Below are 26,703 nucleotides of genomic sequence, written 5' to 3'. Positions count from 1 at the left end.
TCCAACAGGTTTATTTGAAATCACAAGCTTTCAGAGCATAGCCCCTTCGTCAGGTGCAGTGCACCTGACTGCACCTGACAAAGAGGATGCACTTTGAAAGCTTGTGATTTCAAATAAACCTGTTGGACTATAACCTGGTGTCATGTGACTTCTGACTTTGTAAGCCCCATATACAGCAGTGTCTCATACACCAACATCCTGTGTTACACCATGCTGTACTGTAACTCATTATTAAATCAGGCTTTTCAAACCCAGAACACTCCTCACTTCTTAACACAACAGGGTTGCAATTGTGGGTTATCAGCATTGAAGAGAGAACATATTGTTTCCCGCTCCAAATGGTTCTACGTTATTTCCACGCTCAGAAACAAACTGCTGTGGCACCAAAACTTTTCCAGATTCTTCCAATCCTCAGATCAATGGTGGGGGGGGGGGGTGGGGGACAGTGCAGAACCCCACCAGGGGAATGAAACTTCATCTTCAGGGGAATTATTATCTGTCCCACTATGGCCTTGGTGAAAGCATAGGCAGCACTGCACTTTTCTTCTGTGGTCCCCTGCACATTTCCATCCTGGTGTCATGAGCCAGGTCATGCCTGGGTACCTTATTGTCTCCCTCAAGCCATTTTTGTACAGCCCGAGGAGCTAGAAAAGGGGCTGGAACTTATGATTGCTCTGGCAGCTGAGAGTTGGTGGTTCAGACCCCCTTCAGAGGGGCTCAGGGAAATGTGATGTTACCAAATACACATTGGATAATTAATGTATCCAGCTTCTTTTGGAAGTAGGCTTCTGCCAATAGGCTCCCAAACCCATTTGCCAAACTCCCTTCCACATCACAGACCATGCCCTTGCAGGCTTACTTTTCCGAAAGAGAGTGTGGCAACTGCTATTCATTGAGTCATAGAATCAAACAGCATGGAAACAGATCCTTTGGTCCAACTCATCCGTACCGACCAGACCTTCCCATGTGACCTAGTTCCATTTGGTGCTCATTTGGCCCATATCGTTCTAAACCCTTCCTATTCATATACACATCCAGAGGCCTCTTAAATGTTGTAATTGTACCAGCCTCCTCCACTTCCTCTGGCAGCTCATTCCATACACACAACACCCTCTGCGTGAAAAAGTTGTCCTTCAGGTCTCTTTTAAATATTACCCCTCTCGCATGAAAGCTATGCTCTCTAGTTTTGGAATCCCCCACCCTAAGAAATAAGACTTGTCTATTTACCCCGTCATGCCCCTCCTGATTTTATAAACTTCTATAAGGTCAGCCCTCAGCCTCTGATGCTCCAGGGATAATAGCCCCAGCCTATTCAGACTCTCCCTATAGCTCAAACCCTGCAATCCTGGCTACATCTTTGTAAATCTTTTCGGCACCCTCCTTGTATGAAATTGGACCAGACTTGGACTTGCTGCGTGGTACCTGATTGATTGGCATTCACCCTCATCCCACTAAACACTCATCCCCTTTTCACTTTCACACATCATTTTTTTCAAATACATGCAGTGTTTCTGTCACATAAGCTGCTGACACAGATTGCCACTCTGCCACTGCATAGCACTGTGTTATGCACTGACATGTCCATTCCCCCTCCGACTGATACATTTTACTTTTCAATGCTCTCTAATGCTACAAGCATCAAGGGGGGAGGCGATGGCCTAGTGGTATTATCGCTGGACTGATAATCTAGAGACCTAGATTATGTTCCAGGAACCCTGGTTCAAATCCCGCCACAGCAGTTGGTGGAATTTAAATTCAATAAATATCTGGCATTACAAATCTAATGATGACTGTGAATCCATTATCGATTGTTGGGTAAAACCCACCTGATTCACTAATGTTCTTTAAAGGAAGGAAACTGCCATCCTTACCTGGTCTGATCTACATGTGATTCTGGACCCACGGAAAGGTGGCTGACTCTTAACTGCCCTCTGGGCAATTAGGGATGGGCAATAAATGCTGCCTAGGCAGCGACAGCCTCATCCCGTGAATGAATAAAGAGGAACAAAAGCTGCTTGCCTTTCCTCTGGACTCTGAGAATGATTATATCAAACTTGGTCTGAGGTCAGAGACAGAAGGGTGTGACTGTGAGTAAGGCAGGTATTTGGAACCAGAATGTAGGTTTGGAAGAGCCTGTGCCCTTGTCCAATAAGTATGAGGTTCTGTTTCCTGGTGTGGATGAGGGCAGAGACAGAGGAGGAATGATGAGCAAACTGACCAACAGTATCATGGTACAAAGTGCCATTCAAGTGTGGGGAGAAAAGAAAAATGTTTTTGAAATGGGGGAATAACAGAGTAAGGGGACTAACTATTGTTCTCTGCAGCAAAAAGAGTCCTGAAGGCTATGCTGCTTTGCTTGTGCCATGGTTCAGGAATTCTATTTTGGGACAGGAAGGATGCAGTTGTCATGGTCCATGTTAGTACTTATGAGATTACTGGAACTGGAAAAGAGATTCAGCTCAGGAATTATGAGCAACTCTGGGCTAAATTAAAAAGCAGACCCTCAAAGGTATCATCCCAAGATTAAAGCCTGAGCCACATGCAACATGGTGTTGGTTATACCAGAAACTCAGCAATTTGAAACATTTAACATTTCAGTTCCTTGCAAACACTGGTCAAATTGTATCCCTTGCTTTGCGAATGAATAACGTTGAACACCAGAAACAACTGCCTTGCCTTTCAATACAACTTAGCATCAGTTCCAGTCTCAGGTTTACAATGAATTGAACATCCACTCAGCATCTTTCACTACCTGACCTACAGAAGTATGTTTCAGGCAAAGCAGTTTGTGCAAAAGGTACAAAATTACCTTACATTCTTATCCTGAAATAAATCACACCACAATGGTTAGGTTTAGCAACAACATTCCTCCAAGGAATTGCATGAGAGTCATACTTGACAAATCCACTTGAACTTTTTGAGGCCATAACTAGTGGAGTGGATAAGGGTGATCCAGCAGATGTGATTATTGGACTATCAGAAGGCTTTCAACAAGGCCCCACGTATGAGATTAGCATGTACAATTAAATCACATGGGTTTGGGAGTAGGGTACTGAGGACTGGTTGGCAGACAATAAAACAAACAGCAGAAAGAAAGGGGTAGAGCTGGATGAACACAGCAGGCTAAGCAGCATCGTAGGAGCAGAAAGGCTGACGTTTCGGGCCTAGACCCTTCTCGGATTCTCCAGCATCTGCAGTTCCTGCTATCAGCAGAAAGGAAGGGGTCTTTTTCCAAGTGGCAGGCAGTGCTTGGAACCCAGCTATTCACAATATATAGATTAATTTCGATAAGGGAACTAAATACAGTACCTCCAAGTTTGCAGATGATACAAAGCTGGGTGGGAGAACTGCAAGGAGGATGCAGAGATGCTTCAGTGTGATTTAGATAGGCTGGGTGAGTGTGCAAATGCATGGCAGATGCAGTATAATTTGGATAAATGTGAAATTACCCACTTTGGTAGCAAATACAGGAAGTTAGAACTTTGGCTGGATGGCAATACATAGGGAAAGGGAAAGGTACAACAACATCTGGGTGTCCTTGTACACCAGTCATTAAAAATAAGCATGCAGGTGCAGCAGTGATGAAGAAGACAGATGCAGTGGCACCTTCATAGCGAGAAGATTCAAGTACGGGAGCAGGGATGTTTTGTATGGGGTCTTGGTGAGAGAAAAAAAAACTCGATATTGTGCTGATCCCATCAAACTGTGCTGTCCCTGTTGAAAGTGTCAGTGACAACAGTAACATCTTTCAGTAACCAGCAGCGTGGAAAAATCAGAGATTTCTTTGAGAATACAAATTAATGAAACATGTGGAGTGCAACACAATTGTTGGTAAACTAGGAATGACATGAATTAGGCAGGCTCTTGCAGGATCAGTAAAGGCAACTCACAATGAATAGGTAACACTATATATAAATGATGAGTTTGTGATTTGCATTTTGCATATTGCATATGTTTTATTTACAGAATTAAGTGGATAGATATGAACATAAACAATTCAGACAGGATAAGAAATTCTGGTTTCAGTTAATCATTTTATTAAATCTATTTACAAAGGAAATCCTAAATCACAAATACCAGTCAGCCACAGAAATCTTGAAGTATCTAAGCAAGATTGTTCCCTCTATGCTATATCTTTCACAGATGGGGAAATGTTAAAACACATTGCTGGGATATTCTAATTAACCGCTTAGGGTTAAAAACAAACATATCAGATCATCAGCCATTAAAAGGACCTGCTCAATGATCGCCAAAGATATTTCAGTCCCTATAATTACAGCTGAATGACACAGGGAGATGGTACAGGAGAATCAGGACTGGCAGCTTAATTAGAGCAGCACACTTTCCAAGCTGATAAAATAAATATTCATGAATATCACAATTAATCAAAAATAGATCCAACACCCATCACCATTAACTACAAGACTGCACAGGAGTGAAGATGACAGCTTTAGTCAACCAAGCCTAGGAGGTTTCACAGCCTACAATATCCCTTCAACCTATAAAACAAGAACAGATCAGCAATGGTGCATAAAGTTTGTTTTATAAAAAAAAGTCAATGTCCTGTTTAGAAACTGAAAGAGCTGTTAGTTCTGTATCCCCTGTCTGATACATCACCAGATCCTCAAATTAATAGTCTCACACAGGATTAGGTTTAGTTAGAAGCAATGAAACCTCTCCCATCCACCAACATTCAGACCCAATACCAATGCACAATAAACCAAACAGCCAGGCAACTGCTGTTCCTTGCATGCAACATGCAGCTCAGAGTCCCAACAGTTATATTGCAATCCTGGAAAATATCAACATACATCTTGACACATTTGGTGATTCATACTGTGACTTTTCACCAGTCTGCTGTACCAGTTAGTTCTGTCAAAGTTGAAAACCTCTGGCGTTTTCAAGAACCCCTTTATCCATGGTCAAGAATTTTCAAGACCAGTGGTTGGTCCAAATGCATGACCATACCAATGGGGTTGTGCGCTCCAGTCTTGGAACACAGGGGCATTCTCCTGATTTTCTACACTTTAATTCAGAATTAGATTGAGTCAGCCACAACCACAATGTGCGTGATTTCCTGAGGTCAGCTTTAAGTGTGCAGGAGGCCATAACCCCACATTTTCTGTAGCATGTGAGAGAGAGACGGTGAGGAACAACTGACAGATGTGAACTAACCTGTTAGCTGTGAAGATACCATAACTCTTTACAAACATCCTGAACAAAAAATATAAAATAAACTTTGTTCTTCCAATTTTTCCTGATATACTGCATAATAATCTAGAGCAAGGTAAGTTAGACTGATAACTAAAGTTCCGGCAATTTGAAAAGAAAATTGCAGTAGTTACTAATCACATTTGCAACATGTCAGAGTTAGATTTGGTAAGTACTGGTTTAATCATTGAAAATATTTACGCGCAATTTGAAAATTACATCAGTACATTTTATAAATCAGGCCATCACTATGCAACCTCATGTACCGGGAGAAATAGGACTTGTGCATTTCACAATAATCTGTCCAAAGTGAAAGTGAAAATTCCCAGTTGTTAGAAAGGGAAAAATTTAATGCTGCAAACTTATTTTCTTGTCCCACAGTAACAGTCTTCATTAAAGAGGCAAGGTTTTAAACAGAACAGCTTGTTTGTGCTTCTACAGTGAGCAATGTGCATGTGGGTGGAAATCTCTCAACTAGTCCCATCAGTTGCTCCAATGGATGAGCATTGCTGGGTTGGAGAATAATACTAACCATCATTCTTACTGGTTCAGGAGAATTAAATCATCAGGAAAATGCTACATAGCAAAAAAAAAGTTTTTAAATATTGTACGAGACAGAGCCACATGAGTCAGAAGTCTAACACAGCTTGAGCTCCCAGCTTTTTGAATGCCCTTTCATCCTTTACTACAATCTTATGTCGATTGTTCAAGATCAGTAGAGCTCCCAATATGAAGTCTTGCTGGAGGGAATTAGAACAGGGGAGTCTGCCTGAATCATCCAAAATATTACAGCTAGGAGTGCTCTTTCAATGCTTCTTCCTTGGTTTCTGGTTTCTTCCAGAGAGGCTTCTGGTGAGAGCAGAGACTTTCAAAGCATTACCATGATGCACCAGATTCAGAGTCCAGGCTGCACTGTGATTAAACCTGTTAACAAAAAGGCTTAGCCTACAACTTTCCCACCTCAACACAAGAATGCACTGAGCTTCACATGCATAATACATTGTTCACAACACAGGTTTACAGATATTGCTTTCATTGAGCCTCAGTCATAGAAGGAATTTCCAAACTCTGAACATTTCACCAAACTGAATTTGTTAGAAGACCGAAAGGTTAAAACAAAAACTAGCCACTGAAATTGCCCAGAGTCCATACAATTCTGTTTGCAGACCCGAAATGCAATGTCCAGTGCAAAAGCTGGTCCTCTCTCATCCAACTCTGACCTCAAATCGCTGACATTAATCGAAAGACAAGTCAAAATCCCCTGATAATCATTTTCCTATTGGTTACAATTGTAGATGAAGTTATTTTAGGAAGTGCCACATTTCCAGTGCCGTGTTGTTTCCGATTAGTGATTCTGCTGCAAAAGACGGCACACCAGACTTTCAGGACATCCAAGGACAGAAAAATCGGGCAAGGAGCAAATCAGTTGGGCTAGATTCCACAGCCACCCTCTAGGTAACCTACAGCCTAGCACAGCATGGAGATTACAGCTTGTAATACTCACAAGCATAACACTTGTGTATGGCAATCCCCAGTCTGCTGTTTTATGGATGGTGGACTTATTTAAAATTTACCAGATTTTGTTAAAATAGTGAACAAGTCAATGGTAGAGGAACATGTTAAGTGCTTGTTTGCTAATTGTCAGCAACAGACATTTCCAGCCTGCTGTTTGTGTCCCACCTACTGCAGGTGAAGTTACAGGTTCACTATAAATTGGTTTCATCCCAAGAGAAATCATTCATATTCTTCAGAACTTTTCTGACCAGTTTCTCTAACTCCTTACGAGCTCGCTGCTCCTCGTCCAGGGAACGTCTCATCTTCTTATTTTCCTGCAGCACAAAATACAGAACGAAAGATTAACAGAGACATTGCAGAGTAAATATTAACAGGGAATTATCTGGCACAGCCCAGGATCCAGGATCGGGGGATGTGACAAAAGTCCGTAGGTGTAGGCAGGGGTCTCAACACTGGTCCAATTCACTGAAGTCTCTGTTCATTCGACTCCAGGTGGTTTCATTTTTGGAAGTTATTTTTAGCTAATTCTTTGAAATAGATTGATAAAACTCACAACTTCAGGATTTCCCAAAGCGATCCACAGCCAATAGTGTAATTTTTTAAAGTGCAGCCTTTGTTTCAATGTAGGAATCACTGCAGCTAATTTGCGCACAGCAAGATCACACAAACAGAAGTGTGAGGGGATGGAAGGAATGTGGAGATACAGCATAAGATAAATGGCACATACAAAATAGGAGAAGTTGACCTCTTGACCTCTCCAGCCTGGTCTGCTATTCAATAAGACCATGATTGATCTGCACGTGTTTTGAATTCCAAATTCCCATTTGCCCCTGATCACCCTCAATTTCCTTACCTAACGGGAACCTATCCACTTCTTCCTATTGTTATTCCACCTCTACCACACAATACTTAGAGAAAATAAAAATCTCATCTCTACTGCTCCCCTAAAGAGTGTTCAGGCCTCTGTTCTTGCACTTTACTCATAAAAGCATGGCATACAGAAACAAGGAGTTTAATGCTGAAATTTCTGGGCCTATACTTGAAGGATGAGACACAGTTCAGAGAATGCAGAAAAGGTTGGCAAGAATGGTTCCAGAAGTGAAACACTTCAGTTATGAGACATGGAGACTGTTGTCCTTGGATAGCAGAGGGTTCTGAGGAAACTGAACAGCACATTTCAAGTTCATGAGGGGACAGAAAAGATTGCAGGGAGGAAAAACTGTTCCCATTCATTAAAGGATCAAGGATGAGGGGGCACAGGTATAAGATAATTTGTAAAAGAACCAAATATAATGCAAGAAAAAGGTTTTCACAGAGTGATGAGTTAGGGTTTAGAACACTTGGCAAGAAGTGTGATGGAGGTAGATTCACTTGAAGAATTCATAAGGGCATTACATGAGTTATAACACTCATTGAGAGAGCCTGTGAAGATACAATGAGCCAACTGTCTCCACGTGCACTGCAACAATTCAGCAACAACACGCAATCTGTTCTGGTGAAATTGGTGGAGGGTGGAACGCTGCCCAGGACTCCAATGAGAACTCTCCTACTTCTTTTCAGAATAGAGTTGTAGGATCTTTTATATTCATCTCATAATCCCAATAGGGCTTTGGTTTATCATTTCACCCAATGACCCACTGACAGTGCAGCGCTCCCTCAGTACTGACCCTCTGACAGTGCAGCGCTCCCTCAGTACTGACCCTCTGACAGTGCAGCGCTCCCTCAGTACTGACCCTCTGACAGTGCAGCGCTCCCTCAGTACTGACCCTCTGACAGTGCTAACATAGAACATAGAACATAGAACATTTCGGCGCAGTACAGGCCCTTCAGCCCTTGATGTTGCGCCGATCTGTGAAACCAATCTGAAGTCCATCTAACCTACACTATTCCATTATCATCCACATGTTTGTCCAATGACCACTTAAATGTCCTTAAAGTTGGCGAGACTACTACTGTTGCAGGCAGGGCATTCCACGCCCTTACTACTCTCCGAGTAAAGAACCTACCTCTGACATCTGTCCTATATCTATCACCCTTCAATTTAAAGCTATGTCCGCTCATGCTAGCCATCACCATCCGAGGAAAAAGGCTCTCGCTGTCCACCCTATCTAATCCTCTGATCATCTCGTATGTCTCTATTAAGTCACCTCTTAACCTTCTTCTCTCTAACGAAAACAGCCTCAAGTCCCTCAGCCTTTCCTCATAAGATCTTCCCTCCATACCAGGCAATATCCTGCTGCACTCTCTCAGTACTGACCCTCTGACAGTGTAGTGGTGACTCGGTCGCACACCTGGAGAGTTTGGCTGGATTATGTGCTCAAGTCTCTGTGGTTGGGCTTGAACCCATGACCTTTTAACACAGGAACAAAAGTGCCATTGATGGGGATGAGCCTTGTCTCAGTTCTGGTGTCAGCACAGTTTTTGCAAAATGAGTAAAGTATGCTACTTAGACATACAGTAACTTGATGTATGCCATCACCTTAATCCTTCCACATCTTGTCCCTTTACTCCTTCCCCTGCCCACCTGCCTGTTGCCATTGTTCATGTGGAGATGACATGAAGGAATCCAGTGCAATATCTGCAAGCTCCTGTTGATGATGGCTTTACCTGCTTTAGCTCCAGCACCTCATCCTTCAATGCATAAACAGTGTCCACGAGGCTCCTGTTTGAAAAGGAAATTGTAAGTGACAATGGAACAGGTAAAAATGTGACTCTGCTGAGGCGATAAGTTAGAAGTTAGAGAAATTTGGGTGACTGCTTTGTGAAACACCTCCTACTCGTCCAGAAATTCCGGATTCCTGTAACTTTAATTCTTCACCCCATTCCCACATTGACCTCTCTGTACTCAGCCTCTTGCACTGTTCCAATGAAGCTCAACAAAAACTCAAGGAACAGCACTTCATCTTTTCGTCAAGCATTACTAGGAACAGCATTAAGGTCATCATTTCAAATGATAAACATGGTTTCCATTTATCCAGACGGCATCTATTGCTAATGAATCTGTTACCATTTGAACCTTCTCTACACCTATGTTTCAGTTCCTTCTTGAGTCTTTTTTTTCACTTTCCGATATTCTATGTGCTTAAAGCCAGCAAAATTTTCCAACATATTGAATGAATCCTAAATAGTTGTACTACAATCCATTAATATTAAAGGGATACACCTGTACATTAACAGGAACAGGAACTTAAACCTCAGAGGGCAGAAGTTATATTGTTCCAGCTTGGATAAGCAATGTCAATGAATAACAACACGGGAGAGATAGGTCAGCACCTTACATTGTGTCTGCAGCAGTGCTCCAAACTCTGGTACAGTCACAGAAATTCCAGCGTATGTTTTCATGCAACCATTAAATGATGCCATATTACCTACTAGAGTTCACCATTCTAGTTATCAGTACGACTCTGCTGAAAGACCAGCTATTTCCTGTGCCTTTTGACCCTTGTGTACCTATCCAGAATGATACAGTATATTGGATACAGGGCACAGAAACAGACCATTCAATCCAACCAGTCTATGCAGGTGCTGATGCTTCATTGGAGCTTGTTCCCATCTCTTTTCATCTAAATCTGCCTACATCATCTCGATTCCCTTCTCCGTCAGAAGCTTGTCTAACCTCTGCTTAAATGCATCTACAGTATTCACTCGGAGCACTCATTGTGGTAGCAAGTTCCACATTCATGCCACACTTTGTGTGAAGCAGTTTCTTCTGAATTCACTATTGGATTCTCTGGTGAATATCATGCACGGACTATATCTAGTAAAGCTCGTCCTCACAAGAGAATCTAGTCTCTATGTATCCACTCTATAAAAACCTTTCATAATTTTAGAGATTTCTATTAGGTCACTCCCAAGTTTTCTTTCAAGAGAACAGGTCTAGCCTGTCAATCCTTCCATTATATGTCCACACTTGAAGCATCTCCATGGTAGTATCTGATGCATACATGTTTCAGAGTGGGCACCCATGGGGCTTCTGAAAGTTCTGTTTACAGGGGCCACCCTCTCTCCTTCGGGATACATCCCACACATTGGACTGGGAGATCTACTGCTGTTCAACCAGCTAAAGGATCAGTGGTTAGCCACCCCCATCTCACTCTTTGTACAACAAAGAGCCGGTACCCACGGCTTGTTCACTTGCATTCAATAACTTGCACAAATGTTTAAACTGAGCAGTACAACATACAGGACATGGAATCACTGCAGATTTCTCTTACTTCTCTTCGATGATCGTTTGTCCATTGCTGTTGGTTTCTTCAACAATTATTTTCTCTTCTTCTGGTAACAGAACCTGGGGAGCAGATTCTTTACGATATGCTGTAACACAGAAGATTCAGAGATTGAAATTACTATCCCAATGGAGCAATGATCAGGACTGGTACACAGAAAGATCAGGCAATACAAGGGTGCTACTTTGATTAAAATTATTAGCATTCTGTATTTGTGCGTGTTACACTGTGTCTGGATCTGTAAGCAGTTGAGTACGTGCATTTATGTGGGCACATGTCAGTGCGTACGTGTCATCTGGTCTATGTAAGTGTTCGTTCACGTGTGTTTATGCATATCAGTGAACATGTTTCTGTATCAATCCTTATGTTTGCATGTGTAGTGCATGAGTTTTTGACATGTTAGTCTGTGCTAATCCATGCTTGTGTCTGTGCATGTCAGCAGGTGCCAGTCTGTGTCTGTAAACATTATCTTTATCATTATTCCATGCCTGTAAAAACATAAAGCTTCAACAGAGCAGTTCAACCATCAGCTGTGATGATCATACTACAGCGTGTAGAGAAACTTTAGCCCATTCAGAAATATCAACATTCTGCCTTTAATGGAACTGCCTCATTTTTGTTACAAGTGTAAATACTTCAGACCAACCTTTTGATATATCTAAAACTGTGCACCAGTGTCAACTTAAATATTTGAACACATTGCAATGAAGCTGAAAATAATATGTTTTCATGGGCATGGACTGGAGAATGATCCACGCGTGAGAGGTTCTGGAAAAGGTCCCGCAAAAGGTCCCACATTTCGATGTTAGTTTTCTTTAGTAGTGTTAATATTTTTGCCATTTTCTGAATCTGTGAATCATTTTTAAGATTTCCAACAAATTCCTTATGTTTATTAGGAACCTTAGTAATATTAAAAAAATTGGTTTTAAATGGCAACATTCACAACTTAAGGACGCCCAAACAACAAATATTAAACTATTGAAATGTAATTTCTGTGGTGGGGGACAAAATGTAAAGCAGTGAAATCCCATAAATAGCAATTAAAGGCAAAATATTCCAGATCTTGGAAATCTCAAATAAAAACAACATCCTTGAGAAACTCAGCTGGCCTGGCAGCATCTGTGGAGAGAATTAACATTTCTGAAGAAGAGTCATACTGGACTCAAGGCATTAATTCTGTTTCTCCCCCCACAGATCCTACCACACCTGCCGAGTTCCCATGAACAGGAAACTGTTTTTAGTTGGCTGGCATTACAGGAAGACCACTGTTCCTCCTTTTTCCCCAAAGGAATGGTGGCTACAGGATCTTCTACACCCGTGAGGTGCGGGGGCAGATGTGTTGCCAGTTTAACACTTCAGCCTTGAGCGTTAAGAAGGTGCAGCTGAGGATTTTATGAAGCGAAGGATGCAAATTTGGAGAGAATGGTGTAAATGAGAAGATGTCCAGTTTAAGGATTGCATGAATTTCTCTTTCAGTAGTAGGCTTCCTCCAAGGCCACCTTGATGTAGCTTCTTTGTAAGAAACATTTATGACACAGACAACACACAATCACAAATGTACAGTCTACAGCTTGATGGTATTGATCGACTATGAACTTCCAAGCAGCCGAAGCATATGGTCAACAAACCAATAACGGGTTCACTCATATCTACGTGACATTCATTGGACCAGAGTCCAGCTCATCAGCCATAACTGCAGAGGACAGCCTTGTGCTCTGGGACCTGACCTCTGACTTGCCTCCTTGACCCTTGGAGCAATGGCACACACCAGCTCAAACTGACATTGAGATAATTGGATATTGAGGATACTAGCAGGGGGAGCCATGTGCCTCTCATGCTGCCAGAAAGGAGGCGGTGGTATATGGCAATCAAGTAATCAAGGACCCTAGCTTAACGTTCTGGGGGCACAATTTCAAATCACCACTGTAGATGGAGAAATTTCAATTCAATAAAATTTGGGAAAAAAAAGTTCGCCTAGTGACAAGCATGGAACCACCGGAATCATAGAATCCCTACAGAGTAGAAGCAAGCCATTTGGCCCATTGAGTCCACACTGACCCTCTGAAGAACATCCCACCTAGACCCATCCCCCCTACCTCATCCGTGTAACCCTGCATATCCCATGGCTAATCCACCTAGCCTGCACATCCCTGGACAGTGAGAGATAACCAGAGCACCCGGAGGAAACCCACACAGACACAGGCAGAATGTGCAAACTCCACACAGGCAGTCACCAGAGACTGGAATCGAACCCAGGTCCCTGGCACTGTGAGGCAGCAGTGCTAACCACTGAACCACAATGCCACCTTATTGATTGTTGTTTGTTAATGTGCTTTAAGGAAGAAAATCTGGTGTCCTTACCTATGACTCCAGGCCCACAGCTATGTGGCTGACTCATAACCGCCCTCTGAGCAATTAGGGATGAGCAACAAATGCTGGCCTAGCCAGTGATGTCCACATCCTGTGAACAATTAAAAGAAAAAGACAAGCCTGGTATACTCCCTGTGCTGCTTTATTGTTCCCAAAAAGAGAAGGCAGAGGGGGATTCCCAATAGGAAACTCACTGGGCCCTGTACAAATTGGGGCAAATATTATCCCCATTGCAAACGGCACAAAGACAGATGGGTTCACACGAGCAAACTAATCTCCAACTCCAACAAAGTCAATTTCACTTGAATTTAGTGAGAACGAAAGAGGCAGAAATGAAACTGGGACATAAGATGTCACGTAGTTGCAAAACAGTGTCTCAACCCTTCTCCCTTCTGGAGATGAATTGTTCCACACATGACTGTCTCTGATCAATTTAAACATCATGTCTAAGAAAACAGCAGCCAAACTCACTGCCGTTGGAACATTTTTTACTGAAATTTCACATATGAGGCTATTAGCCCAAACTGTGTACTCAGTGTAAAGAAGTGCTGCTGAAATGGAGAAAAGGTGCCCATAAAATGGCAGTGAGCTCTACAATGTTGCTTTCCATCATCTCAACATCAGCTTGACTTTGGTGCCTACTACATCCATCTACCAATTGAAAAACTGAAAGATTGAAAAATTCTCACAGCAAGAAAAACAAACGGAAAGATGTAGGAAATATAAAACAAAATATAAATCTCTGCATAGGAAGTGAAGTAAATATTGGAACACTGACACAGAGTTAAGAGAAATATAAACATCACGACAATTTTGTTCTGATGTTGGTATTTCTCCTTTAACTCTATGTTATTAAAAAAAAATTAAAAATCCACAATTTTTTAAAATGTTCTTCAGCAGGAAAATGACTTCACACTGGTAACAGAAATGTCAGGGCCAAAGAGGCTGCTCATATGTAATTATGAGTAATCTTTAAACTTAAAAACACAATTGTATCTGAATGAAGAAGGCTAAGATCCCCATTGTTCCTATCAGAGAAATTAATGTGCAAATAATTGGAGGTTAATTATAATTCTCTTATTTCTAATTATTCTAACTGTATTGACTACAACAATACATCCTGTGGAGGAACAAGGTATGGGAACTCAACTCCCAGTTTTCTCTGTTTAACTGTACATGCGTGGACACCAGACACAATAATACATTGAATGTGATGATTATTACCACCTCAAATTATGGGACATTAATTTAAACACAAAATTTAAACTACTAGCTGCAAAAACACACAATGTCTATCTCATAAGACTGGTTGAAGCAATATTTCATGATTTGTCCTTTTGATTTGGGTGACAAAACCTTGGTTACGTCAGGTGCCCATCAGTGTTGGGTGTCCTCCTTGAGCCATTTATCTCCCATGGTGGTGTGTACAATTTGTTTCCTGTCACTTGGCTAACTTCATATCCTTGCTGCCTCTGTCCCATTTATCCCATGGGCTTAAATTTTGCTAACAAATTCATTTGTCTAAGGCTGATCTAGATCATTAGTGTTCTTGATGTCATATCTCACTGCAAGATAAGCTTCCAATCACAAATTCATGCCATCAGAGTACAGCAATGGAAATGGACAGTCTTGATTACCCAATTTGGCCCAAATCTCAGCTCATTTGCTGCTGAAACTCTCATCCACACCTTCATTACCTTCAAACTTGACTAATTCAACATGCATCCTAAAAGAGAGCTCATCCAAAACTCAGCTTTGTCAGAATACTTTTTGCACCATGTCCCTACTCATCAGCTCAATGTTCATGGACCTACATTGTCTCCCCACAAATGATTGAAGCCTCAACTGGAATTGAGATTTGTCATGACTAATGTCTACCTGTTAACTAATTAATAAAAGATTTAAACTGCCTAACACAAGTTACACAGTCCAGTTAAGTATCCAATCGAATCCTTCAAAGTGCAAGGAAGATCAGTGGGAATATAAAATAAACAGATATATCTGTTGAGAAAGATTTTGTCCCCACCTCTTTAAATCAAGTCTCATTACATGAGCAGTTTGAAATTGCTCTCAATAACAATTGCTCTGATGGGTGTATCTAGCCTGTAATTACAGGCAGAAGTGAGAGTGACTGACTTTGCTTATGACTTCAGTCTCCATGGCTTGATATTCAAAATCCACACAAAACATGGAAACTCTTGTACAGAATAGAAACCTACTTGAAACTGTGAAATTCCTGAATGAAACATTAACGCAGAATTTCCAAAGAAAGTACTGATTGTTTATTTTCCCACAATAGCAACAAATTCAAAGAAGAGGATCAATCTAATATTTAGCTTTGTCTTTAGAAAACAATCTTTTCTTTTTTTGTCCATCTGAGAAGCTGTCTGGAAGGATGTGGACTGTAAATGCAGTACAGAATTACATCACGTAAGAAAATTAAAATTTTGAACTTAAACTGATGATGCCAAGAATCGTTACAGTCAATTCAATACAGCATGCTACTCATCAACTGAGAACAAGACTTGCATCTCACAGCCAGAATAGACTTGCTCCCATTACAATGGTTTGTTCTAAGAGTTTCAATGACTTGAGATAAAATTAAAAAGGTATTAAAAGATATAGTGGCTTTTGGGACGAAAAACTCCAACAGAGACATGTTGAATGTTTTGTTTTTATTCTGGATCATTTTATCAGCAATGCCTGTTTGTCAGACCAAAACATCAATTAATTTCAGGTTGACAAAACGTGACTTACAAAGAAACCAATGCTCTTATAAAGGCATTTCTTTTTTTATTTAAACCATATTTTACAACTGAAGTGAAATTATTTATAAAACTAACACTTGGGTGTGATATATGCAAACCACAGGAGGCAACAATACACAGACTGTACATATGCAGCACTCAAATATACAGTTTGTTCACTTAAAGGCATTTACCTTTAAAGCTGTTTTCACCAAAAAGTCACCCATCACTGACACAAATTATACAGTACAGAGGCTATTGAGTATACAACAGGACACACCATGTTGTGTTTGGCAGAAAGTCGCCTTGTGCAACAAGACAAGGCATCCAACATGACCTCATGCTACCAGGGTTTTCCTAACCCCCGATAATAATTCATTTTCTTATTCACTCTATTTCTCATTTTTCTTTAGCTAATAACAACTGGAAAATATTCAGTCCTAGTTAAAGAGAAACTTGCTATTATACTCTGCTGGTATAATTAGTCCAGTCACTGACCTTGGGTTGTCACCATTTAAACACAATGGCATGGCTCAATTCTTCAATGTAAAGAAATTGGATAATCGAGCAGCAATCACTTTTAATTACATCAGATGAATGATTCATACAAAACAATGGTAATTATATTTTAAAATCCAATAAATCAGGGGCAAGCAAACTACAGCTCTGTGCTCACATGCATGTGAGACTCATCAATATAACTGAATAAGTCTAGGCAACCCACAGCTCTTTAGCTAAACATTGCACCTTTCCCTGGTTGTTCACCTTGAATTTTTTGGAGCTGGAGGTTTAGAGTCAGTTGTCTTTGGTGCCATTGTATTGGTGTGAATAAATCAGGAATATTGTTGAAGAGGGGATAAACAGCACATTCACCCACTTGAAAGAGCATTATGGACCCATTCAGAAAATTAGGAACCAATAGTGGCAAGATCTCAAAACATAGAGAAAATTAACGGGATCATGGGTTTAAAATTCAACACATTTAGCCCAGAAATTCTCAGATTTTGGACATTTCTGAAAGAAAACAGCAATATATTGGTATCCTAATTTCTCACATTCTGTGACTGCATTGAATTTACTGCATTTCTAACCACTGTTTCATAAGGGCATCTGGATTAGAAAACTTTAATTTTTTTCAAGGCTAGAATGTAAGTAGGGGTCCCTGATGCAGGATGGTGCATGACGGGACAGAAGATCAGGAAAACAGAGAAAGGTCAGCCTGTGTCAGAACGTTGTTCAGCTGGTAATGGGCCATACCATACAATGCTGAGCTGGGGCACTAATTTGTAAAGCTGTTGCATTTACATAGTGTTTCCCTCACTGGTCCAGAGATTGTGACTTGAAATCCCTACCCCAAGGTCAAGGTGTGAAATGAATTCAAGAAATCTGGGGTTATTTTTGGGCTGACATCAAAAAAGTCTCACCTGAAATCTTTTGGATTCTTGTGAAACAGACTCGACCAATTTACTAACCTACTTGACAAAAAAAACTGAAGAAGAAAGAACCCTTCCTTGCTCTGATCTATGTGTGACTCGAAATAATCTCAAACAGACACAGATGAGGTTTTCAAACATGTTGCATGTGCCACAGAATTAATTACATGTCAAGAGCCATAAGAAAATAGTCCAAAAGTTCTACTCGATACATAAATAAAACAAGTACATAGACAGAGAGCTGTACACAATGACAGTTGAAATGTCGACAACTCACATCAAATGGTGAGCAGTTCATCATCACTGGCTGCACAGATTCTATCCTTCAAAAAACAGTGGCTTTCATTGTGAAACGGTGATCTGAATAATTACTTCATATCAACTTACAAAAATATCACACAATATCATTGATAAGCATTCCAATAAATAACAGGCCATTTGTCAAGCACTCTGCATTAACGAAAGTGCTGAAAAACTATTTCCTAATAAGTCTATTCATTCTGTTGACAATTAATAAGTTGCTGTGTGGCTGCCTTGATACAAGTTCTTTGAAAAAGGTATATATGTATATATATATATAAATATATATATATTATGTGTATTAAAGAAATCAAATCAATCTCAAAATTCAACTTTGGTGTCACAAGAATACTTTTCATCAAATTGCCCAAATCCCCAGTCTCTGATTTAACACTAAACAGAAACTCCTCATGAAGTAAGGAGCTTAATAATTTCCCTTTTTTCTTTCATAAACACTGTACTTGAAGTTAATGGCATTTCACTCTTGCTCCATTTGCTTAGCATAGTATAAAATTTATCCAAGTGATAGAAATGCAATGCATTATTCAAATACAACCTTTTTTCTTCAAAAATTGCTTTGATCAGAGTCTTTAGCTACACACAAAAGACACAAAGCAGCTTATGAAGTACACAAAGTAATGGCAGCAAATTGATACCGATTACAAGAAATCAAGGCATATGAGTCACCAGAAAGATTAAAGAAATGTCACATTTTTAACCTTGAAGCCACACGAACTAGAAACAGAATAAGCAATTTCACAGCAGTCACTATTACTCATATTTTAAAGCCAATCATTTCAATATTTGCAACAAGGAGAGAGAAGGTATTTCAAAAACAAAAAAGGCATTAATTTTGATCTCCCAAACTCCCATTTTCCACTCTCCATGAATTTGATCTCATCCAAAACTCTGCTGCCCATATTTTTAAACTTGCACAGAAGTCCTGGTCACTCATTGTCACCTGTGCCACTGACCTACACTGACTCCATTCCTACTCTGGTCTTACCCCTCCATGAGCTCTCCAATCCTCCAAAATCTCAGATCCTCCAACTCTGGCCTCAAGTGTATTCCGCTTGCGGCTGCACCTTCAACTGCCTTGCCCCCAAACTCCTAAAAACCTACCTCTGTCTAAGCTTTTGGTAACTATTCAAAATGCCTCATTCTTTGGCTCAATATCAAATTTTGTCTGATATTCATAGGTGAAGCAACTCAGGAACATCTTATTATATAAGAGCACCTGTACAAAATGAAAGCCATTGTTATAATGGGACGTATTTACATGATAAGTGTAGTGTTGCTTTGAAATGGTTCGACATGACAGCATGGCTCTAGTTCCACAATTAGATTTTGTGAATGGACAACGCCAGAAGGAAGCCTCACTGAGTAGAAACACACATCAAGATCTGGACAGGGTCCTCCACATAACTCTGCTCATTTACTGTTAGTGTGCGAAATGATTGAAATTAACCCAAAATTGTAAAGACAATTTAAATCTGGAATCAGGACATAACATCAGAGCGCGGTGAAGCAGTGTGGAATTTTAAATCAGCGTCAAAGGTAAATGGTTTTACATGAACACATAATAGGGAGCATCACTTCACCGTGAATCAATCAGCAGCAGTACATGAATTAAAGGACAATTTATATTTTGAAAAAGTGAAACAACCAGTTTCAAGTTTTGTGAGCCATACGTAGGGTTTTGTTAGATTTTTCAGCTATTGCACTAACACGGTCAAGAATAGAACTAGCATTCAATGATTTGAACAAGATTATTGTTACAACTTGCTGGAGTAACCAAATAGCAAATCCAAATTAACACATTAAAGGGAAAAAAAATGATTGTAGGACTATGGGAAAAGCACAGGGAATGGGGGATAACTGGATAACTCCTTCGAAGAGTCACAATAGGCCAAATAGCTTCCTTAAGTACTTGTGCAAAATGCTAAATCTTTGATCTTGTCACTTAAAATACTCCAAGGCAGAGATGTTAATTACGTTAATCAGAAAAACCTTTAAATTATAATCAACCATTTCTTCCACCAACTACTCAAACGAAAATCTGTATCCAATAAGAATAAAACCAATTCCTCCAGTAGGGTTCACCAGGATAATTGTGGGAACGTTCAGCTTGAACCAAACATTTCTCAGATGGCAAAGCCACAACTAACTCATTCGAGAAAAGAAACAGTTTTCATAAGAAAGAAATAACTTAACCTCACCTCTCCAAACAACAGCTACATTTGTAATTCCTAGAATGCCAGATATTACAAGTTGCATCTCCTCAGAATTTGCAGTATCAGGTCCTAGATATCACGCATCAGTTGATAAGTTCACTCCCTTCAGTATGGGGCACAACTATGACGGTCTTGGCTCAACTCATCCCTCTCAAGCTTTTGCATAGGAAAGCATGCAACATTATCTCTAAAGAATAACCCAACAAAGGTTACATTAAACAGTTGCCTCTGAATGAAAGGAAGACAGCAGTTGTTACATCCCTTCTTCCATTGTTGCAGTTTACCCTCCGGACTATTTCATATCCGGAAAAATCCAAATGGGTTTTACAAGTGGTTTTGTCACATTGTGACTATTTACTGGAAGCTGAATGACTAGCAGTATTTATAGCCAAAACCATGGAACAACAAGAGTGACTTTGAAATCAACATTATCAGTATTATGGTGTGTGATAAAATGAAATCATTGGTATACATTGTAGTCGTGAAAAAGTAGGATGTTTCACTTTTAGCTTCTCAATCAAGTACAAGGCACAGTTTACCTCTGGACTGGTGACTGCTGTTGTGATGATTATTTTACAACAGATTCACTAGAATTGTGGCATTGGAACTCCTGGCACTTTTAAAATCCTTTAAAATCCAGACAGTAATTACTGCCCACGATGCCACCATAAAAAGCATTGACCCACTTCTGCCTGCACACTCTCTCTCTAGTTTTAACCAACTTAAAGTCTGTTTAAATAACATGAAAAATAATAAGAAACAAGTTACTTTCACATCAACCCCTATGTCTGCTTGAAACACTGTCGCCTGTGCTCTCTTACTACGAAGTTTACAAACTGGTGGGGTCATATTTGAAATGTTTAGGATGCTACTGTCATAACTCTTTCAAGCAATCCCTCAGGCTTACAGTCAGTTTCTGCAAATCAGCCGAATATCATTTGACACACATTTGCCTAACTTTCTTCACGAGGGGATATCTCAACAAATTCTCAGCTCTCACTCACATCAGGAATTCCAATTCTGGGTTCAGCAAGTCCCGAACAGATTCTGATCAATAGACATCCCATGTCGACCTACACATCATAATCTCCAGCTAATGAAGTCTTAAAGCCAGTTAACCAAGTGAAAAGTTTTAGATCAAACTCTCACAGCGCTTTGTAACGTAACAGTCTACTGAAGATTTCTGTGTTCTGTCAACAAATTTCAGTATCTGTACAACAAGAGATTTTAGTCTACCTTTTGGTAGGGAAAATATTCTAACAGGTGCCAACACAATGCATTCAACGCCACCTACAATAGACTTGCCTACACTAGGCCCGTATTTTAAATAATCAAACTGTGAGCCCAATTACAGTCATAATATTGTTCAATGAGACATTAACTACCATCAACATAAGGCAGGATATAAAACAATAAACTGAACAAACTAATGCACAAGAATGTTCGAATTACAATTTCAAAACTGTAATATTTAAAGCAACGTTTGGACCACTGGGCACCAAATCAGGAGCAGGAATTCTGGTTGATGTTTCTCTCCCTGGTCAGGGTACTGAAGCCAATCGTTGTTCCACTCTCTCTATTAATACTACCAGCTGAAGTCAGATAACTCAGCCAGTAGAGGACTGTTTGTGTGTTACCTGACTCACCACCAAAGGAGAGAAAGAGAGAGAGAGAGAGAGAGAGAGAGAGAGAGTGAGAGGTAAATGGAACAGCCTTACACACAAGTTATAAAATACCTTGCTTTGACACATTAACACAAGGACACAGCACCGCAGGAAACATTACCAGACAACGAATTAATACAACAAGCAATTCTTAAAAACTGGACGTTTCCTTAGTTCTGGTGCGAGATATACGAACAACAGCTTTTACGCGTTGCTGATCCCATTCGGTAACTGTGGGCCAGCCAGATACTGTCATAATCAGAGTCTTCAGACAAATCAGCAGGCTCCAAGCGGGAGAGGCTGCTGCGACGAGCTGGGGAGTCCAGGCTTGATAGGTCATCGTCACTCAAAACATGATTATGCATCAAATCAGTGCCTTGCCATGCTGACGTGGAGCGGGTAGATAGGTGTGGGGAGCAGATGGAGATGGGTGCATTGCCAGGGCAGGAGTGGGTGGGGTGGGGGGGGGGGAGTTCAGGAAAAAGGAGAAAGAAAGTAACAAATGCAAAGGTGAAATTAAAGCAAAGGTGGAGTGAAGACAAGAAGGAGAGAAAAAAAACTGTTAGGCCAGCGACAAAGGTTCTCAATCCAAATTATACAGCAGGGTTAGTTTCTGAAGCTTCTCCCAGTTTGGGATCATGAAAATGCTTTGAATATTTCGATAAATTGAAAAAGCGTTAAGAGCAGATTACAGACCAGTTTTTTCATCTCTCGCAAAAGTATCCCCCACCACCGAGCAAGAAGTCACAACTGCGGGATCTCAGATCAAAGTACAAGGTGGATTGTCATTCTAGAATTCTTGTTGGAAGTGTCATATCACAAAGTTACACCATATCCCAGTATAAATCAGGTCATTGCTCAAGGCCCAGTTACTTCCCACTACTGGTTTGGATGCTTCACGACTTCAACACAAAGGGTCAGGTAAAACATTATAAAAAAAAGTCAAGAATATAAAAGAAAGGTAATTCTGAGTAGTCAGACCACTGATTGACATTGACACTCTGGGTTAGTACTGAAACTGTTGGATAGGATGAATGGGATTAGAAGTCTGTAGGTCAGGAAACTAAAGAAAAGCAGGTTGTGAGAAGTGGCTCAGATCTTTGCAAAACATGATTTAATAAAACTGCGTTCACTGAAGAAAGAAAAGCTTCTGGTTATCATCAGGGCTTCAGGATAAATCATCAAACTTCCACAACGAGTTTGGACTAATTAGCTGATTTTTCCCTTGACTTTTAAAAGATAAAGCGACTGCTGCAGGAAGGGAAAGGAATAAAGTTGAAAATTTCAGAGTTGTGCAGTGTTAGTAGAGGCAGGAAGGCCAAAAGAATACAGGGTAGACTTTCTCAATAAGCACAGCCAGATAGTTGAGGGCATGAAGGGGCAAGGCTGGAGGGGTGACAGCACTGAGGGTTAAGTACAGGAGGTGTGGAGAGCCAAGGATGGAGGATGGAGAAGGCTGAGGCTTAAGGACAGAAGGTACAGAGTGTAAAAGGCATTGCCATTGCGGGGAGGTGGTGGTGGTGGTGGTGGTTGGTGGGGGGGTGGTCACAGAGTGTACTGATTCGAAGGATTCGTAGGGGGAGAGGGTGACAAGGGCTGAGTGTACACTGTGTGAAAGGTCAAGATCCAAGGGTGGGGAGGGTCAAGGGTCACTGATCTCCACAGCCAGAATCAATGACACTACATAGAATTTACAAAGTGAAAACAGGCCAATCGGCCCATTGGTGGTTAACCTAGATGTCAACAGTATCCTGTAACTGCTCTGTTACTGTATCTCTTTCTTCCCCTTGTCTTCTAACACCCATCAAATCTGTATACACTCTCTGTTTCAGTCATTATTTCCAGTCCCAGGGATACATTCCACAGGTTCATAAGCCGCTGTGTAAATAAAGTTTCTCCTGGTCTGTCCTAAATCCCTGAAAATCTCTCTCATATTAATCCCCATTGTTCTGTAAGACCATCAGACCCAAGAGCAGAAGTAGGCCATTTAGTCCATCCAGTCTCTGTGATAGTCAATGACATCATGAGTGATCTGCTAGTCCTCAACTCCAATTTCTGTAATTTCCCAATATCCCTTGACTAGAAATCTGTCTATGTTAGCTTTGAATATACTTAATGAGCCAACCACAACAGGAAGGAATTTCACAGGTTAATTAACTTCAGAGACAAGAAATTCCTCCTCATCTCTGTCCTAACCGGGTAACTGTTTAAGTTAAAATTATGCCGTCTCGTCCTAGTCTCTTCAACAAAGGGAAACCAACTTCTCTGCATCTAGTCAGTCAGATCGCCTAAGAATCTTGAAATGTTTCAATAAGGTCACCACTCATTTTTCTAAATTCCTGTAAGTATAGGTCCAACCTAGTCAACCTCTCTTCAAAAGAAACTAAAGTAAGGGGCCAAAAATTGTTCCCTGTTTTCTATTTGTGGGTGGTCTAACTAATATCTTGTCTATTTTTAGCAAGATTCCTTCTTTATTACTCCATTCCTTTTGAAACATTCTACTTGCCTTGCCTATTATGTGAAATTGTACACTAGTTTTTTGTGATTCATGTACAAGGACTCCCAGATCCCTATATGAGGCAGCTTTCTGTAGACTTTCTCTGCTTAAATAATTTATTCTTCCTACCAAATGGCATAACCGCACATTTTCTTACATTATATTCCATCTACCCAGTTTTTATCCACTCATTCAACCATTCAATATCCTTCCTCAACTTTGCATCATCCTCACCACTTGCCTACCCACTTATTTTTGAGTCAGCCGCCAACTTGACGATAGTACATTCACTTCCCTCATCCAAGTCATTAATACAGATTGAAAATAAAAGTGTGGCACCAGCACCAATCCCTGTGGCACTCCATTAGCTACAGGTTACCATCCTGAAAATGCATCTCTTACCCAGTCAATTCTCTACCCATGCCAATATAACATCCCCAACACCATGGGCTCTTGTCTTATTAAGTCCTAATATATGATAATAACCTAACAAACACCTTTCAAAAATCCAAATATATTACATCTACTTGTTCCCATTTATCTATCATGCGTGTCACCTCCTCAAAGAATTCCAATAAGTTTGTCAAGTACGTCTTCGCCTTTATGAAGCCATGTTGACCCTGCTTGATTATAGGATACATTTCTAAATACATCCTTTATAATAGACTCTAACATTTTCCCAATAACAAATGTCAAGTTAACTGGACTATGGTCATATGTTTTTTGTCTCCTTCCCTTTTTGTTTATTGCTGTTACATTGGCAGTTCTCCAATCCTCCAGTACGGGGTGGGAGGGTAAGCTGTGAGGAGGATGCAGAAATGCTTCAATGTGATTTAGATAAGCTGAGTGAGTGGGGAAATGCATGACATCGGTGGATAATGTGGATAGAGGCGAGGTAATCCACTTTGGTAGCAAAAACAGGAAGGCACGATATTTTCTGAATGGCTATAAATTGAGAGGAGTGAATGTGCGATGAGACATGGGTACACCAGTCTCTGAATCTTAGCATGTAGTGCAGCAGTCGGCAAAGGAGGCAACTGGTAGATTAGCTTTCATAGTGAGAGGATTTGAGTATAGGAGCGAGCATCTCATGCTGCAATTGTACAGAGCCTTGCTGACACTATACCTGAAACTTTGTGTGCAGTCTTGATCTCTTTATCTGAAGAAAGATGTCCTTGCTATTAGGAGAGCACTAAAAAGTTTACCAGATCCCTGGGATGGCGGGACAGATGTATGAGGAGAGACTGGATCAGTTAAGGACTAAAAATCACTGCAGTTTAGAAGAATGAAGGGAGATCTCATAGAAACTGCACTACATGCTTACGTTCAGAGACTAGTGTACCCATGTTTCATTGCACATTCTCTCCTCTCAATTTATAGCCGTTCAAATAAAATCGTGCCTTCCTGTTTTTGCTACCGAAGTGGATTACCTCGCATTTATCTACACTATCCAGTTCCCAGTTCTGGACTCCCCAGGCTCCAGGGGTCACTGCTCTAAGGATACAAGGCAGGCAATTTAGGACTGAGATAAGGAGAAATTCCTTCACCCAGAGAGTGGTGAGCCAGTGAAATCCTCTGCCACAGAAAGAAGTGGAGACAAAAACATTGTATGATTTCAAGAAAGAGTTGGAAATAGCACTTGGGGCTAAAGGATATGGGGAAATACAGGAACAGGGTATTGATTTGGATGATCAGCCATGATCATAATGAATAGCACAGCGGGATCGAAAGGCTGAATGGCCTACTTCCCTCTCTTACTTCCAATGCTTTCTCCAGATTTTAAGGATTTTTGAAATATTACTAACAGTGCATCCACTAATTAAGAAGCTACTTCCTTGAATAGCCTAGGATACAGTCCATCAGGTCCAGGAGACTTACTGGATTTTAGCCACATTGATTTCTCCAGTAAATTTGGATGCAGCTTATTTCTTTCTGGACTACTCTTTACTTTCAGAAATTGAAAAATTCTGTCAAATCACTCCTGAATCTGCTAATCAAAAGACAAAGAGGAGGTTGATAATTCTGTGCCACTTTTTAACTAGGATTCAAATCTCCATCAATAATTGTGTGGGGCGTTTTGCAATAACAAGATGAGGCAACAAGTAATCTTCTGAGATTAAAAATAAATTAGTAAATCTTATCCTCCAGCTCCAGATTTTAATTCAAACAAGACAAACATGACTGGATGTAGAATGTACCATGTGCACACTAACATGAAATGAGATAAACAGAAATTGCTGAAAATACTCAAGTGAATCGAGCAGTGTCTGTTCAGAAAGAAAAGGATTAATGCTGCAAGTCTGTAACCTCTCACCTGAGCTGGAAAATTGAAGTAACAAATTGATGTAGCAAATTTTGAACAAATAGAGGAGCAAGGAAGGTGGTAATGTTTGGGGGAAGAAAAAGAGAACATAAGGGAAGGTCTGTGATAGGCTGGAAGTCAGGAAAGATTAAATGACAGAAGGAATGATGATGGTGCAATGCAAAGGAGATGGTACTGGGACAA

At 40.5% G+C, this 26,703-nt stretch overlaps 1 protein-coding gene across 1 annotated transcript in view; it reads right to left on the bottom strand.

Annotated features, from left to right (window-relative positions):
* Window positions 1–4,014: 4,014 nt before the first annotated feature.
* LOC109935822 (rho guanine nucleotide exchange factor 7-like) overlaps window positions 4,015–26,703 on the bottom strand; it is a 124,624-nt gene continuing 101,935 nt past the window's right edge. The window contains exons 19-21 of the mRNA XM_048598229.1: window positions 10,941–11,040; window positions 9,334–9,388; window positions 4,015–7,040 (exon numbers count right to left, since the gene is read on the bottom strand). Of these exons, the coding sequence (XP_048454186.1) occupies window positions 6,918–7,040; window positions 9,334–9,388; window positions 10,941–11,040 (278 nt within the window). The 3' untranslated portion in view covers window positions 4,015–6,917. The remainder of the gene's footprint in view (window positions 7,041–9,333; window positions 9,389–10,940; window positions 11,041–26,703) is intronic.

Source organism: Rhincodon typus, chromosome 6 (genome assembly GCF_021869965.1).
Source record: "Rhincodon typus isolate 14 chromosome 6, sRhiTyp1.1, whole genome shotgun sequence".
Classification (NCBI taxonomy): Eukaryota; Metazoa; Chordata; class Chondrichthyes; order Orectolobiformes; family Rhincodontidae; genus Rhincodon; species Rhincodon typus.
Note: the sequence above shows the minus strand (reverse complement) of the source record. Positions and strands in the feature narration are given on the sequence as shown.